Source organism: Erigeron canadensis, chromosome 3, assembly GCF_010389155.1.
Source record: "Erigeron canadensis isolate Cc75 chromosome 3, C_canadensis_v1, whole genome shotgun sequence".
Taxonomy (NCBI): domain Eukaryota; kingdom Viridiplantae; phylum Streptophyta; class Magnoliopsida; order Asterales; family Asteraceae; genus Erigeron; species Erigeron canadensis.
In genome coordinates this window covers 6,681,073-6,695,822 of record NC_057763.1, presented here as the reverse complement: position 1 = coordinate 6,695,822, position 14,750 = coordinate 6,681,073, and the positions used below count along the sequence as shown (strand labels likewise).

Here is a 14,750-nt window from a genome sequence, read left to right as displayed (position 1 = left end):
ATTTCAAACCTCTTTCAAACTTCAAATGTGTTTTTAAAACAATTTTTTTTTTCACATTTGATGATTTTCCAATGATTTTTATCCAATGGGAGTTCGGTGATTAGTTTGCACATGAGCGACTAGGTTTTCTCAAAATTCACTCCATGAACTTCATCATCACCGATGAGTTCTAACCCCGTAGTATTCACTTCTTTCATTAGATAGTGAGGGTATTTAGAGTGATGATGATTTCGTGCAAATAGGATGGAGGGAGTTAAGTCGAAAAGTGAGAGGTTATGATGATATGTTGTGAGAAAAAAGGTTAAAAGAAATGATACCCTTCCCTAAAATTCTCAAATCGCCGGGTTAAACACGTTTCTATCGGATATCATTTGTTGATATCTCGATATTGAAGAAGTCTTCATGGACCCAGTGAAGCAATGCACATCTTTATCTAACCACTCAAGTGTTTATTAACAAGTGCTTGTTTTATTTCTCACGGAGATTTTCTTATTTCTATTGACTCTTCATTTGGAAGATGTTGATATTGAAAAAGGGCGACACTCTGCTCCAGTCCCTGACTTCATTTGATCACATTGTGTCTAGAGCTATATTGTTTGATCAGTCCTTTGATCATTATTCATTCTTTAGGACACAATCGAGTCATATCTTTGTGATATAACTGCTTATCTTTGTGATATAGCCGGAACATTTGTAGTGATATCTTAATTGATATTTCACGACGATCAAATGGAAATCCTACCATTGTTAACGTCTTTGCCAACTTTGAATGTAGGTCTCATAATTACATTAGTGTGATTATAGAGTTAACAAGAAGTCTATTGTGACCTTGGTTTTTTCTTAAAAAGTCTTTAAGGATAATAGAACATGGTTATCGAACGCTTCGGTGACACTGACCATGGTATACATTCTTTGAAGCAATCTTGAGGTTGAAAAGCCAAAAGACCGAACTATGTTAGAGTTTGCTTTGTGCATTTCTCAATGATACATAGGAAATCCGATAAATGGTATTCATTTCTTTCGGTCATTTCATTAATCCTTTCGATTTTTGCAAATGTTAACGGATTATTATTATCCGGTTTTATTTCTCTTCACCCCAACATAGAAAACACCAACACCATGCTAAAACGTTTGTACCAACAACTTCAATCTTATATTTTAGTCACCCATAGGATTATTTGGGTTGGCTTAATGGTCCAGGTTGTAGTTTTGATGGTTGATAATTCTTCGTGTGCATAATATCTAACTTTTGGTCATATTATTTCTTTTAACATTTAATCAATCAATGTGTGCATAATGACATTGGTTCCCAACTTTGTCATTATGAGGGGGAGAAAATATTATGATTGATTAGGGGAAGAAATTAGAATGATTGATAAGGACAGCAAGGAGAAAAATTTGTGTTTGGTTGTTTTAAAAGTATTAAGGGGAGAAAAGAAAAACACCTCATCATTGAAAAATTGCAACAAATCATGCTTTGGATCGTTAACGTATAGTTATTTTGAAAAGGTTCCAAATTCAACTTGAAGTTCTTTCATCTCGAAAGTAGATCATTTGTTCTTTCAATTTATAATATTTCAGCCAATTGAGCTCAAATTTTCACTAGATCTTAGTTGAAATGAGATCTTGACTTGAAAAAGAAAATCCGAATTGAGTTCAGAAATAAGAATGAGATCAGAGATGCTCCAATCAAAGACTGTGATTACTCATGAATTGAGGGAGAGCATGATTACTTTCATAAGAGACTTTTCAAAATCTCATTCAAATGTATACTCTCCAAAGTGTTCAAAATGATGTGACTAAGATCAAAGCTTCAAAAGTCAAAAGATTGAAGATTCAAGTCAAAGAAGTAATGCTTCAAAAGAGTCTTCATCAACATATATCATTCAAGATCCTCAAGTCATACAATAACATTTTACCAAGAAGCTCCAATGCATACATCAAGGGGGAGAGTACATATTTCTGAAAAATTCATTCCAAGACATCAAAATTCAAGAAAGCATAAAGACTTGTTCAAATTCATTGTTCTCCTTGTAGAATCAAGAAGCTGGATTTCATTCAAGAATCAAAGATTGAAGAATCCAAGACAAGTTTATACCTTCCGTATTTCAAAAGACAACTCTGATTCATGATTCAACAATCCTTTAAGATTCAAGACACACACACTCATCATTCTCTGTTCAAAAAGAACATTGAGAATCAATAAATGATTTAACTTCAAGAAGTCCAAGACCAAGACTGAATCAAGTTCTCCAAAGACAATGAGAAAGCTTTGAAGACTTGTTTCAACACACCAATTGTCTTCACCACCGGGCTCATCAAATTCATTCCTACAAGACAAAATAACACGTACTTCATTCCTTACAATATATCACTAGGGGGGAGAATGTTAGAAATCCAAAATAGTGATAAATTGTAATTTAAGTTATAGGACTTACTTGTTGTTAAGTCATAGGCTTATGATTACTAAGGTTGAGGGGCTAATTGTGATAATTAGCATAATTGTTTAGATTAGCCTATAAATACCCCTTATCACCTTAGGAATCATAACGCTACACACATCCTTGATTCATTTTTCACAAACTTAATACCATTTCACCTCTAATTCTTTCTCAATACACACACAAACACCAAGAACACACACACTAACCAAACACCTTGATTCCGCCATTGTTGATGTGAATTCGATGATATAAATCGTGTTATTACAGTGATTCTAATGAAAATGATAATATTTTTATAGAAAATGATAACCGTGATAATATAAATGGCATGTTACAAGATTTACAAGATGAGGTAGCTAATGCAAATCATGAAAAATTTCAAAAATTATTTGATGACTCTGAGGAATCATTATATAATGAATGTAAGTATACCAAATTCTCGACTGTTTTGAAATTGTATAACATAAAAGCAAAATATGGTTGGAGTGATAGAAGTTTCACGGAGTTACTAAAATTTTTGCGTTTATTGCTTCCAAACGATAACAAGTTACCCGTTTCAACGTATAAAGCAAAAAGATTGATGTGTCCGATGGGGTTGAAAATTGAAAGAATAAATGCATGTCCCAATGACTGTATATTATATAGAAATGAGTATGCCGATCTACATCAATGTGTTAGGTGTGGTACATCGCGTTATAAGGGTAAAACTAATGGAATGGTGGAAGATAGAGTTGTCATAAAAGATGGAATTCCAGCTAAAATATTGTGGTACTTACCTATCATACCTAGATTGAAAAGATTATTTGCTAATGCTAAGGATGCAAAGTTGTTACGCTGGCATGCTAAAGAGCGTAAAATAGACGGAAAGATTAGACATGTGGCCGATTCTCCTCAATGGAGGAACATTGATAGCACTTTTGAAAAATCTGGGGAGGAGATTAGAAATATTAGGTTTGGGCTTAGTTCAGATGGAATAAACCCATTCGGAAATATGAGTAGTCGTCATAGCACTTGGCCGGTTCTTTTGTGTATTTACAATCTTCCACCATGGCTATGTATGAAACGTAGATACATCATGATGTCATTGCTCATTCAAGGTCCCAAGCAACCTGGGAACAACATCGACGTGTATTTAGCTCCGTTACTTGATGACTTGAAACAATTATGGAGTACAGGTGTTGAAGTGTTTGATGCATACAAGGAGCAACGTTTCCAACTACGAGCTTTACTTTATTGCACAATCAATGATTTCCCAGCATATGGCAATTTATCAGGCTATAGTACAAAAGGGAAAAAAGCTTGTCCAGTATGTCAAGATGACACATATGCTTTAAGGTTGAATCATTGTAGAAAGCATGTATTTATGGGCCATCGATGGTATCTTACAAGATACCATCCATACCGCAAGTTAGATGCAAAATTATTTGATGGGCAAACCGCGCCTATGAATGCACCGAAACCACTCAAGGGTAAGGCTGTATATTCTCAGGTCAAAGATATAAACATTGTATTTGGGAAAGGTCAAAAGAGTCTCGACGGTATATGGAAAAAGAAATCAATCTTTTGGGAATTACCGTACTGGGAGCATTTGCAAGTTCGACATTGTCTTGATGTAATGCATATTGAGAAAAATGTTTGTGATAGTTTGATAGGTTTATTGTTAAACATTCAGGGGAAAACAAAAGATGGAATCAATGTTCGAAAAGACATGGTCGACCTGGGAATTCGTCCAGAGCTTGCTCCTGTTGAAAAAGGCAAGCACATTTGGCTACCAACCGCTTGTTATACCATGTCAAAGAAAGAGAAAATGAGTTTTTGTAAATGTTTGCATGGTGTGAAGGTTCCATCAGGGTATTCTGCCAACATTAAGAAGTTGGTTTCACTAAAAGACTTGAAACTGATTGGTATGAAGTCTCATGATTGTCATATTTTAATGACACAATTGATTCCCGTTGCAATCCGTGGAATACTGCCAAACCATATCCGACACACAATCACAAAGCTATGCTTATTTTTTAACATGATTCATTCAAAAGTGATTGATCCTGAGGTGTTGGATACATGGCAACAAGAAATTGTGGTCACTCTTTGTCAACTTAAGATGTACTTCCCGCCTTCTTTTTTTGATGTAATGGTTCACCTAATATCTCATATTGTCGAAGAAATTAAAGCATGTTGTCCTGTGTTTCTACGATACATGTATCCATTTGAGAGATATATGGGGTTTTTAAAAGGGTGTGTAAGAAACCGTTCACGACCCGAAGGTAGTATTGTTGAAGGATATGTTGCGGAAGAAGTGATTGATTTTTGCACAGACTATCTTGCCGATGCTAAAAGTATTGGAATCCCGCAAGCTCGACATGAGGGTAGACTTTCTGGTGCTGGGACAATTGGATTGAAATATTTTGACCCGGATTACATTGACTTACAGAAGGCACATTTATATGTCTTAGAGAACATGACAGCGGTTGCTCCGTACGTACATGAGCACATGGCAGTGTTGCGAGACTTAAACCAGTCAATGAGCGATTTCGCTTTGGCTACCGAGCATAATAAAATATTTGCGAATTGGTTAAAAGAAAGAGTGAAAGAAAGTTATGGTGGAGAAAGGGTTGATCAATTAGTGGAGCGTTTGGCGTATGGTCCTCGACATAGTTTTTGCTGATGTATAACTTGTTAGTTATTTCTGGGAGTCTCTTTTTGTTTGTATATTTGCTTGTTTGGTGTCTTTGTCTTGTCTTGGATGGTTGGATTTGGGTTTTGTTGATTTTTTTCAGGACTTTGGCTTTGTTGCTGTTGTAATGGTAGTTTTTCTGCACTAGAACATGCTTTTCTAACGACTATAATGCTGATGTATAACTTATTACTTGCTGCTGGTTAATAATTTCTGATTTTTGTTGCATGAGTTTGTTAGTTTTTCTTAATAATAGCTCGAGTTGCTACATGCCTCTTTGATTGATTGGTTCACAAAGTTGCTAAAATAGATTCTTCACTTTTGTCTTAGTGTTCTCTGGTTTGTAACCTTACTGGTAGTTTGTTAGTTGCAGCTGATGTATAACTGGTTAGTTGCTGTCGATATATAACTGGTTAGTTGCTAAATTTTGTTTCTCAATTGGCTAGACTACAAGAGTTTGTTAGTTTCTCTTCTTAGTAACTCGAGTTGCAACCGCTAGTATTCGGTTCTTGCTAATTTACTATTGATTTGAATTAGTTTTTTTGTTTGCCTAATAATCTGATTGTCACATTTTCTCGGTTTGCTACATTATTATTGCTACATAATCACTTCTTTCATGCTTTTTGTAGTTTCACACATGGATTCAAACTTGGATCAGTTGTTGGATGAAGACGAAGGTTAGTATATTGTATCGGAATCTAATCTAATTGGTTATCTTTTTATCATTATTTTTGGATCTATTGTAATCTGAATTATGTTTAACATGTCAGAAGTCATAGCGGAAACCGCACTTCATACTCGGCGAGTGACATCACTAGATAATATCAGGAAAGCTGTAGATCTTTCCGTTGAATTACACCCTGTTACTTTTCTGCCACTCGGAAAACCTGGAAATAAGTTTACTAGCTGGGTAGGACTCGAGACAAGATCAAAGATTTCAATCCTTGTAAGCGATTGGAAGAAAGTTGACAAATCGTTGAAGGATCACTTGTGGTTGTCTATTCAGGTAAATTTATATGTATTATGAGTAATTTCATTAATATATAAACTGCACATTATTAGCATTTTCACTCATTTCTCTTTTAAAAAATAGAAGCACTGGAATGTACCTAATGACAAGAACACGGCAAATATCAAGAATTCCACATTGAAGATTGCCAATACATCATGGAGGAACTTTAAGAAAAACCTTATTGGAAATTATCTGAAGAAGCGGAAAAGTCCCATAAATAAATATACTTACATCAATGCTGAAACATGGAAAAGTTTTTGTCGTTTGAAGTCGTCTCGAGAATTTTTAGTAAGCGGAATTTTTTTACACTTGTTATGTTAATGTAACTTTTTATATCTTACTTTAAGTTAAATCAAACATAGTAATGTACTCTTTTTTTTGATCAGGCAAAAAGTCAAAAAGGGAAGGATCTTGTCAAGCTGAACAAGAATCCACATTGTTTAGGATCACGGGGGTATCTCGGGAAGGGACCTCAGTGGGAGAAGGAGAAGGAACAAGGCAAGTGTCCTGAGTTATTTAGTATCTCGACTAAACGAGCACGTGATTTTCTATTAGCGAGGCGGGTTAAAGCAGACAATAATGATTATGTACTACCCGAGAACATGCAACAATTAGCTCATCAGATTGTAAGTTATACATATATATATATATATATGCACACAAATGTACAAACACTTACACATGTAGTTTTGTTTAACATAATTATCATTACCCATTCGATGATCTTTAACATGACAGATTGAAAAAGAACAGACAACACCAGGTGAAGATTCCCTTGTAGGTGTGTTGGGAAACGAACACTTGGGTCGCACTAGGGGTGTGAGTCACATAGTTGGAATACGAACTACCCTTCCAAACCTTGCAAATAAGAAACGAAAACAGGAAGACATTGATAAGCTTAAAAAAGTGGTGGAGGACCAGAGAAGGGAATTTAATGAATCCAAGGCTTAAAATGAGGCTCGATAGAAAAAAACTGATGAGCAAATACAAATGCTTCTATCACAACAAATGATTCAGATCCAACCTCGTGGTAGTCCTGGGGCGCAACATAGCAGCGAAGGCTCAGCTGCTTGCTCAGATTAGGTCACCAATCTTGAGGTAACAGTATATTTATTTATTTTTATTAGACATTCCAATATCAATAAGATGTTGATATGTTACATGTTTGAATGTAGGAGCCTACGCCATGCCAGTTGATTCAGGGATCAACCAGATTAGCATGCGCTAAGGGCCTCGTTTACCCTATTGGCAATGGGATCCTTCATAATGTTCCCCTAATGGCTGGTCATATTAAGGTTCAAGTTGACATGATATTTAATGGATTCGGAGAGACTGACCTTCCCATTCCTAATGAGTTCATGGAGACGTTACAGGATGCAAATGGAGGCTTCGTTCAATGGCCACATAATGATGTAGTGTTGCTTAAAGTAATGTTTAATTTCTTTCTTGCTTAAGTATCATCACGACAATTACTTACCAATATTAACTAATTTCTAATTTGTGAACAGTCATCTAAAAGTAGAGAGGCTAAGGCTTCTGTGAAACCATCACATGTAGTGGAGAAAAGCCCTTCCCAAAAGTTGATGTCGCCTCCCCCTCAGGTATAACCTCTCTTTTTTTCCTTTTCACTATCTATCGGTGTTCATTAAAATAATTATTATCGTAGATTCGTAAAGAAGATGATGGGGCTCAATCAAAGATGAAGAGGCTGAATCAAAAGTCTTAATTGAAGCAACCAGTCAGTTCCATTATGCCTGCCAAAATGTTGACTCGGCCACGAGAGTTGCAGAACTTGTATAGTCGTTTAAACTCCAAAGATGAATGGCGACAAATGGGGGTTAGATTTGAAGCTAAGGAAGGGGTATTTGGAGCTGGAAAAGAAACAATTATAATATCATATGATATTATAATTGTCGCCGCATTTATGAGGTAACTTCATGTGCCGTCTCTAACTCTTTATTGTGTATATGTGTTGTTTACTGAATTTGTCCTGCTCTTAGTGCAATACATTCAGTGTTATCCCAAAAGGCTAGGAACAACAAATGTGCATTTGTACATCCAGACACAATTAGTGTTGTAACAACCGTCTTAGAAATATTCTAAATAATGTCTTGAAAACGTATATTTGCCATTAGAGCGGCCAGACAGTTCAATTTATCTAAGTTCTTGACGTGCTTTAGACCTAAGTTATGTGCTTATATGAAGGTCAATTTGATCTTAAATCTTGATTTATATGACGAGTTCATGATTATGTACAATGAAATATTGAAGTTCGGTTCATAAACGTTCGTGTTCATAAAAGTTCTAGTCCAAATTGTTCGCAAATGGTCCTTGCATTTATGGAGTTCATTTATTATGGAAATGTATATAAAGAAAGGATGGAGAACCCTAGGGAGAGAAAATCATACTATTCATCTTCGTCCTTCCATCCCTCTCTCTCTCTCTCTAAAACACATAGTTGCAGCCACATTCACACACACAAAAATCATCTTTTGATTTTGGGTTGTTAAACCAAAATCGTTTGTACTTTTAGCATCCTTGTGATAATCAAAACATATTTCTGGAATCAAATCTCAGGTAACAATAACAAATTATGAATTTTTGATCAAATTAAAAGTGTACTTTTTCAAGTTCATGTTCTTGATGATTTGGTCCAATTTTGATTGAAAATCGTGTTAATGATTAATGGGTTTGTGTCTAAATGTGTTTAATAACATTTGTTTGAACAAATTTGGGTCATAACATGCTTTAATTTACAAAACCCATTTTTGAAAGTGAAGGAAAACTTGTTCTTAATGTGCCACGCCTTGTTCATGTTATAGATGGTCTTGAAATCGTTAAAAGTGTTAAGGGTTAATGTTATTGTGCATATATGTACTAAGTTCTATGTTCCAACAAGTCCTGGAATCGATCTAGACCTTCGTATAGTGTTCTTGTTCTTGTTTTAGCCTGTTTGGGCAGTGGGACGATTCTGGAATGGGACGATCTTGTCCCAAGATCGTCCTAGGCATCCATTTGGTTCATCGTACTTGTTCATTCGATCTTGTGTGGTGTTGTGATGTTGTTGGTACGTTTAATGGGTAACTGATCCTTTGGATCGGTTTTGCTCAAACACTTATTCATGAAATGATCTTGTACCTTGGTTCTTGTTCATTAAACTTGAAACTGTTTTGGCCTATGTAACCTAGAACGATCTTGAGCCATTCCCCTAAGACGATCTTGACTGAAACGATCTTGAGCATTGGTCAATGGAACGATCTTGAACCCTAGAAAGTGAGATGATCTTGCATCATTGAACTATGAAACGATCTTGAACATGTATATGAGACGACCTTGAGCCTGATCACCAGAACGATCTTGGCTAGCCAGTGGGACGATCTTGGCTAGCCAGTGGGACGATCTTGCCTAGGCAGAGGGACGATCTTGAAGTTCCAAAACCCTAAACGATCTTGTACTCATCAGAAAACAACACGAACTTGTTCTATAACATACCATACTTGATCATTGATCACCAAACCAGTTCATAACATCATTATCACTCGATCAATCATACCAAAGGCTACTTATTAACATCAAAGCTAGTCCATAAATCGATCTAGAACAACGAACATTGTGCAAACCCTAATCGAGTACAATAAAGACATGTTCTATCTTGATTACTAAAGTACGAGTGTTATGAACAACTAAATTGAGTTCTTAAGGCTAAAGTTTATTATTAAAGGCATGTTCAACTCATTAACACGATAAGTACTTATGTGTGAGTTCTAAGACGTTCAGTTCGAGTCTAGTTCATGTACTTAAAGTTCATTTAAACTCTTTTGAGTCAAAATGTTCAAAGATCTTCAAAGGACCAAATCATCAGTTCATCAAGGGCAATTCAGTGATTAAATAATCCCATGAACTAATATATGTACTTATTTATGATCAATGATATGTACTTAGGCTTTCATCAAGACGTGCTTGGATTTTGATAGATATAACTTATCTATCTCTGTACTTGTTCTCTGTGCTTGTACCAGATCACTGTGAGTTCACTAATCCCCCTTTTGTACATTTTGTTCAAATTCTTTTATCAGGGACTGAAAAGCATGAAAACTATTTTGTACTTGTACATATGTTCTTGAACTATTTTACGTACTATATTATGATCTTGAACTACTTATGATATGATTCTTAAACTATTTAAAAGAGTATTTAAGTCTTGAATGGGCAGGATCTTAAATACATTTAAACTACTGTACTTGTTCATTATCATGTTCTAGTTCGTTTGTTCACTGCTATCAATTCATATCCCACAGTTCAGGGATGGATCTTAAATACATTTAAACTACTGTACTTGTTTATTATCATGTTCTAGTTCGTACTTGTACTTGTCCAGTTTTTGTTCACTGCTATCAATTCATATCCCACATTTCAAGGATTGAACCGTAGGTAATTATGGGCAGCGCTGTTTAGGGTAGGCCCACCCTCATTCTCCGCAGTTCTGGAGGATGCATATTACTTGTTCTTGTTCTGATCTAGACCTTATTTGACGTACTTGAGATATGTGAGCACATCATTACATTACAGTTCAGTTCTGGCCAATCGGGTTAGCAGTGACCACTTTTATCTAAAGTTCATTATATGTTCCTGTTCTGTTCTTACTATTATAAGGTACTTATTTTCAAAGTGTAGATTTCATGATCTAGTTCTTATTAATACAAAGTACATTGGTTCAACGTACAAAACTTGTGATCTTGTTTATATGATCTTGTTCTTATTATACATATATACTTATATGTAAACTAAAACGTACTTTATGTGAACCTCACCAACTACTTTTATACTTGACCTTTTGAACTTACATGCTTTTCAGGCTAGGCTAAGTAGACCTTGTTAGCATAGGGGTCTTCCTTTCTAAGCTCATCCTTTTGGCGATTGTTCGAGCGTACAAGACCAGGAGCAGTGAAGACATCCCTTGCTATATCAGTTCAAGTTCTAGTTCTTAAAAGACAATTGTTCTGTCTTATGATTATCGACTATTCTGAGTACATCTTATGTTCTGTAATAACTATCGTACTTCTGTTCTTTGTTAATGTTAATGGCTGAGTTGGAACTTGTACAGTGTGCAATTGTGCTTATCTGTGTATCCCATATTTTCCGCTTTAGCGGGGTGTTACAAGTGCCACTGAGATAAACAAGTCTCCTTCACATGTCACAAATGTACTTTTCAATGCTTTCATTGCCCCGCACAACAAAAATAAGGATTTCTTTCTCGCACCATATGCTCAAGGGTAAGATATACATATATTATACTAATTTAACTAACTTTTATACTAGTTGAAGTTACATTTTCCATTTTATTAATATTAGTTGTTGTCTTAAAAACAGGGGTAACTGGGTGCTTCTTTTGGTCTTGCCAAAACGTCACATTGTTTATGTTTTAGATGCATCACACTCAAAATCAGGGAAGAAACCAGAATCGTACCGCATCAAACCACTAATGGAATCGTAAGTAACCTCTTGTTATTAAATGAACTTTTAAAGTTTAGAATACAATAACATTAGAACTTTTTGGTGAATAGTGGGTACAATCATGTCGTGGAGCTGATTTGGAATCCTTTTTTCTTTCTGAAAAGTCTAGCTGTTCGCTCATGCATAATACAATAAGTTGAGCTAACACCAACTTAACCATCCACCCTAACCATCTTAAACACAAACTAATATCTATGCCAAATACAATAGGTGGAACTGTGGCATTAGAAAACTGGTTATAGTAGTTTGTTGGTCAAATTAAATGTCATTAGTTATTTAATCCTTTATTAAATGTCATTAGTTTGTTGGTCAAATTAAATGTCATTATTTAAATGTCATTACTTTTGCATTGTTGAGGCTACATGCTTTGTTTAGTTAAGTCAGGTCAACATTTTTGATTAAGCTTGTTTTGGACAGCAGTTTGCACATGCTAGATTTTGACCAATGCTTTACTAGTTAGTAGTTAAGATGACTATTTAGCTACTGTTAGCATTTCCATATCTAGTAAAATACTAATACAAGTGAATTTTTATACTTGGCCCTTGTTCTAAACTCAAAGATTATCAACCAATGTTTGATTTATCAACCAATTGTTTTCCTTACAGAGCTATTTCAAAGTTTGATTTATCAACCAATGTTTCAACTCGGCCATCTCAACGAGTAACATGGATTATGGTTAAGGTAAAACTGGTTTTATATGCATCTTTACTTTTCTATTATACTTTCATTTGGCTAAGCTTATTATTTATTACATAACAATGTAATCAACAAAAAAATACTTGGGAGTGTGGATATTACGTTTGTAAGTGGCTGTTCCAGTTGTGATGCAACAACAATATAATTTTCCCCAACAGGTTAGTATTAGCCATGTCATTTTTATCGAATTTTATTTTGTTAAATAACATAATTCGTTTTAAACTTCTTTATGTAGAGCCCATGGACAACCGAATCTTTTAGTGATGCAGAAGTGGACGGGATCGCGGTAATGATTGTCAATCGCCTAAATATGTGATGTTTCAGCAATGTACTAACTTGTAGGCTTTAGAGGTGACGATTACCATGTAGGGTTGTAGGCTTTAGAGGTCAAGATTACCATGTAGGGCTGTAGGCTGAATAAGTGAAGATTACCATGCATAAGATTATCGTCTTTTCTAAACATTATGGTTTTTTGTATATGTATCTTGAATGCCATGAACATGTTTCACCTTCTGGTGTTTTTGTATCACTTTTGAGGCAATATGATATAATATACATGCTTCATGTTGATGTTTGGATTATTTTGTGTTGGAGCATTTCATTCCTTATTTATTGTTTATTGGGATTCAATGTCTATCATGAATGTGCAGAAAAATGAATGTGCAGAAAAGTGGGTACGAGTTTCATGAGAAAGGTGTGTTTAGTGGCAACTTATATTTTTACACATTCGCTACTACTAGTGTAACAAAAGCTCATAAGATTTTACACGTCTGAAAGAACGTGTAAAATTTGATACATTTTGACATGGCAAGTAACCCGTGTTAAAAGGTAACTATAACCGTGTCAAAACGTACCTTTTTGACACAGAAAAATCCCGTGTAAAAAAGTCCCAAGAATCAGTTACACTAAAATTTTACACGCCAAAAAAACCGTGTAAAAAACACTTTTAAACCGTGTATAAATGTCAAATCTGTAGTAGTGATGTAGGGGAGTATGTGTATCACTAATATGCTAGTGAAATAGGTGGGCAAATTAAAACCACGTACATGAACTAAATGGTAGCTTTCAGATAGAAAATTAGAACCATTTCTTAGACTTTTTCCTGGCCTATTTTCAGATAACAAATCTATATCTATATCTATATATCTATTAAAAGAGTAGTTATCCTAACATTTTAAAGCCTTTTTCAATTTAAAGCTATTTTTAAAAATTGACACATAAGCTTTTATCCCATGTGTCATTTTTATAAATTTTTATAATAATTATCTTATTTAAACATATTTAATGAATTCCAAAAATTCTATATATGGCAAAGATATTTTAATAAATTCTCATCAATTATAAATATTAATAAACTATTTTGGGGTTTATGGAATTTTTTATGGTCATCGTTTGATTTTGACAAAAAAAAATATATTATTTAGATTTTTACATGTATAGTCAACTTAATCAGGTTCAATAAAATTATTAACATATAAGTTTGTTTGTTACTCACACATATAAATTATACTCGGTAATTATAAATAAATTTTTTATCACTAAACCAATTCTTTTTATTATCCGTGTCAAAATTATTTTCAAAAAATAAATTTAATAACCGCACATCGTGCGGATAAAACATCTAGTATATATATAAAAGGCTATCTTCAAGTGCTAAGAGGTGGGGATTGAACCCACAACCTCCTATCTAGCATGTGTTAAGATTTGCCACTTGAACCACAATGCATTTGATTTATTTTTGGGAAACATGATAGTTAAACAAGACAATCCATTGACTTCATTAATTATTTCAATCATATTTTTTTAATTTATGAACGACAATTTAATGCATCGATTAGATTTCATATCTATGGTTAGTTGTGTATTTCCGTCATTATATTGAAGGGAGTCCAGGTTTTTTTTTTTAATATAATTTTGGGTTCATCATTGCTATATTGTTAAACAATTTTCTATTTTAATTTTTTCCACAATATTATTGTTTTTGATTTTTCTATAGTTAAATTGGTGTATTTTTTTATATTGTTCTTAATTGGTACTCCGAGTGCTATATTATGAGAGAGATATATCTTCATTTTTACTAACTATTCTTATCATCATTTTTATCATTATTTTCATTTTAACTTATGTATAATATTTGAGGTCATGTGAGTTTCTTTTTAGATCTCTAACCACTTATACTTTTAGATCTCTATCCTTATGTGAACAAAAAGGATAGCGTAAATAACGTAGTTACAACGTATATTTTTAGTCGTAGATTCTATTTCACTAACGTCTATCATATTCAGCATTTCGTCACTTAAAGTATCCGATTATTAGTTTATCCGTGTTATTTACGTTATCCTTTTTTTTCACATAAGCTTATATTATACGAGTAGCTTTGTATTATATATTATCTATTTAGTAGAAATCT

General features: G+C 34.2%; 1 protein-coding gene across 1 annotated transcript; it reads left to right on the top strand.

Annotated features, from left to right (window-relative positions):
- The first annotated feature begins 3,033 nt into the window (after positions 1-3,033).
- On the top strand, positions 3,034-5,109 carry LOC122591440. Its single transcript, XM_043763709.1, has one exon. It carries the CDS (start codon positions 3,034-3,036, stop codon positions 5,107-5,109), a length of 2,076 nt encoding a protein of 691 aa, XP_043619644.1.
- Positions 5,110-14,750: the final 9,641 nt, after the last annotated feature.

Bases quoted from the DNA above. Each gene is read 5' to 3' on its own strand.
- LOC122591440 (XM_043763709.1), top strand. From the start codon at position 3,034: ATGGGGTTGAAAATTGAAAGAATAAATGCATGTCCCAATGACTGTATA.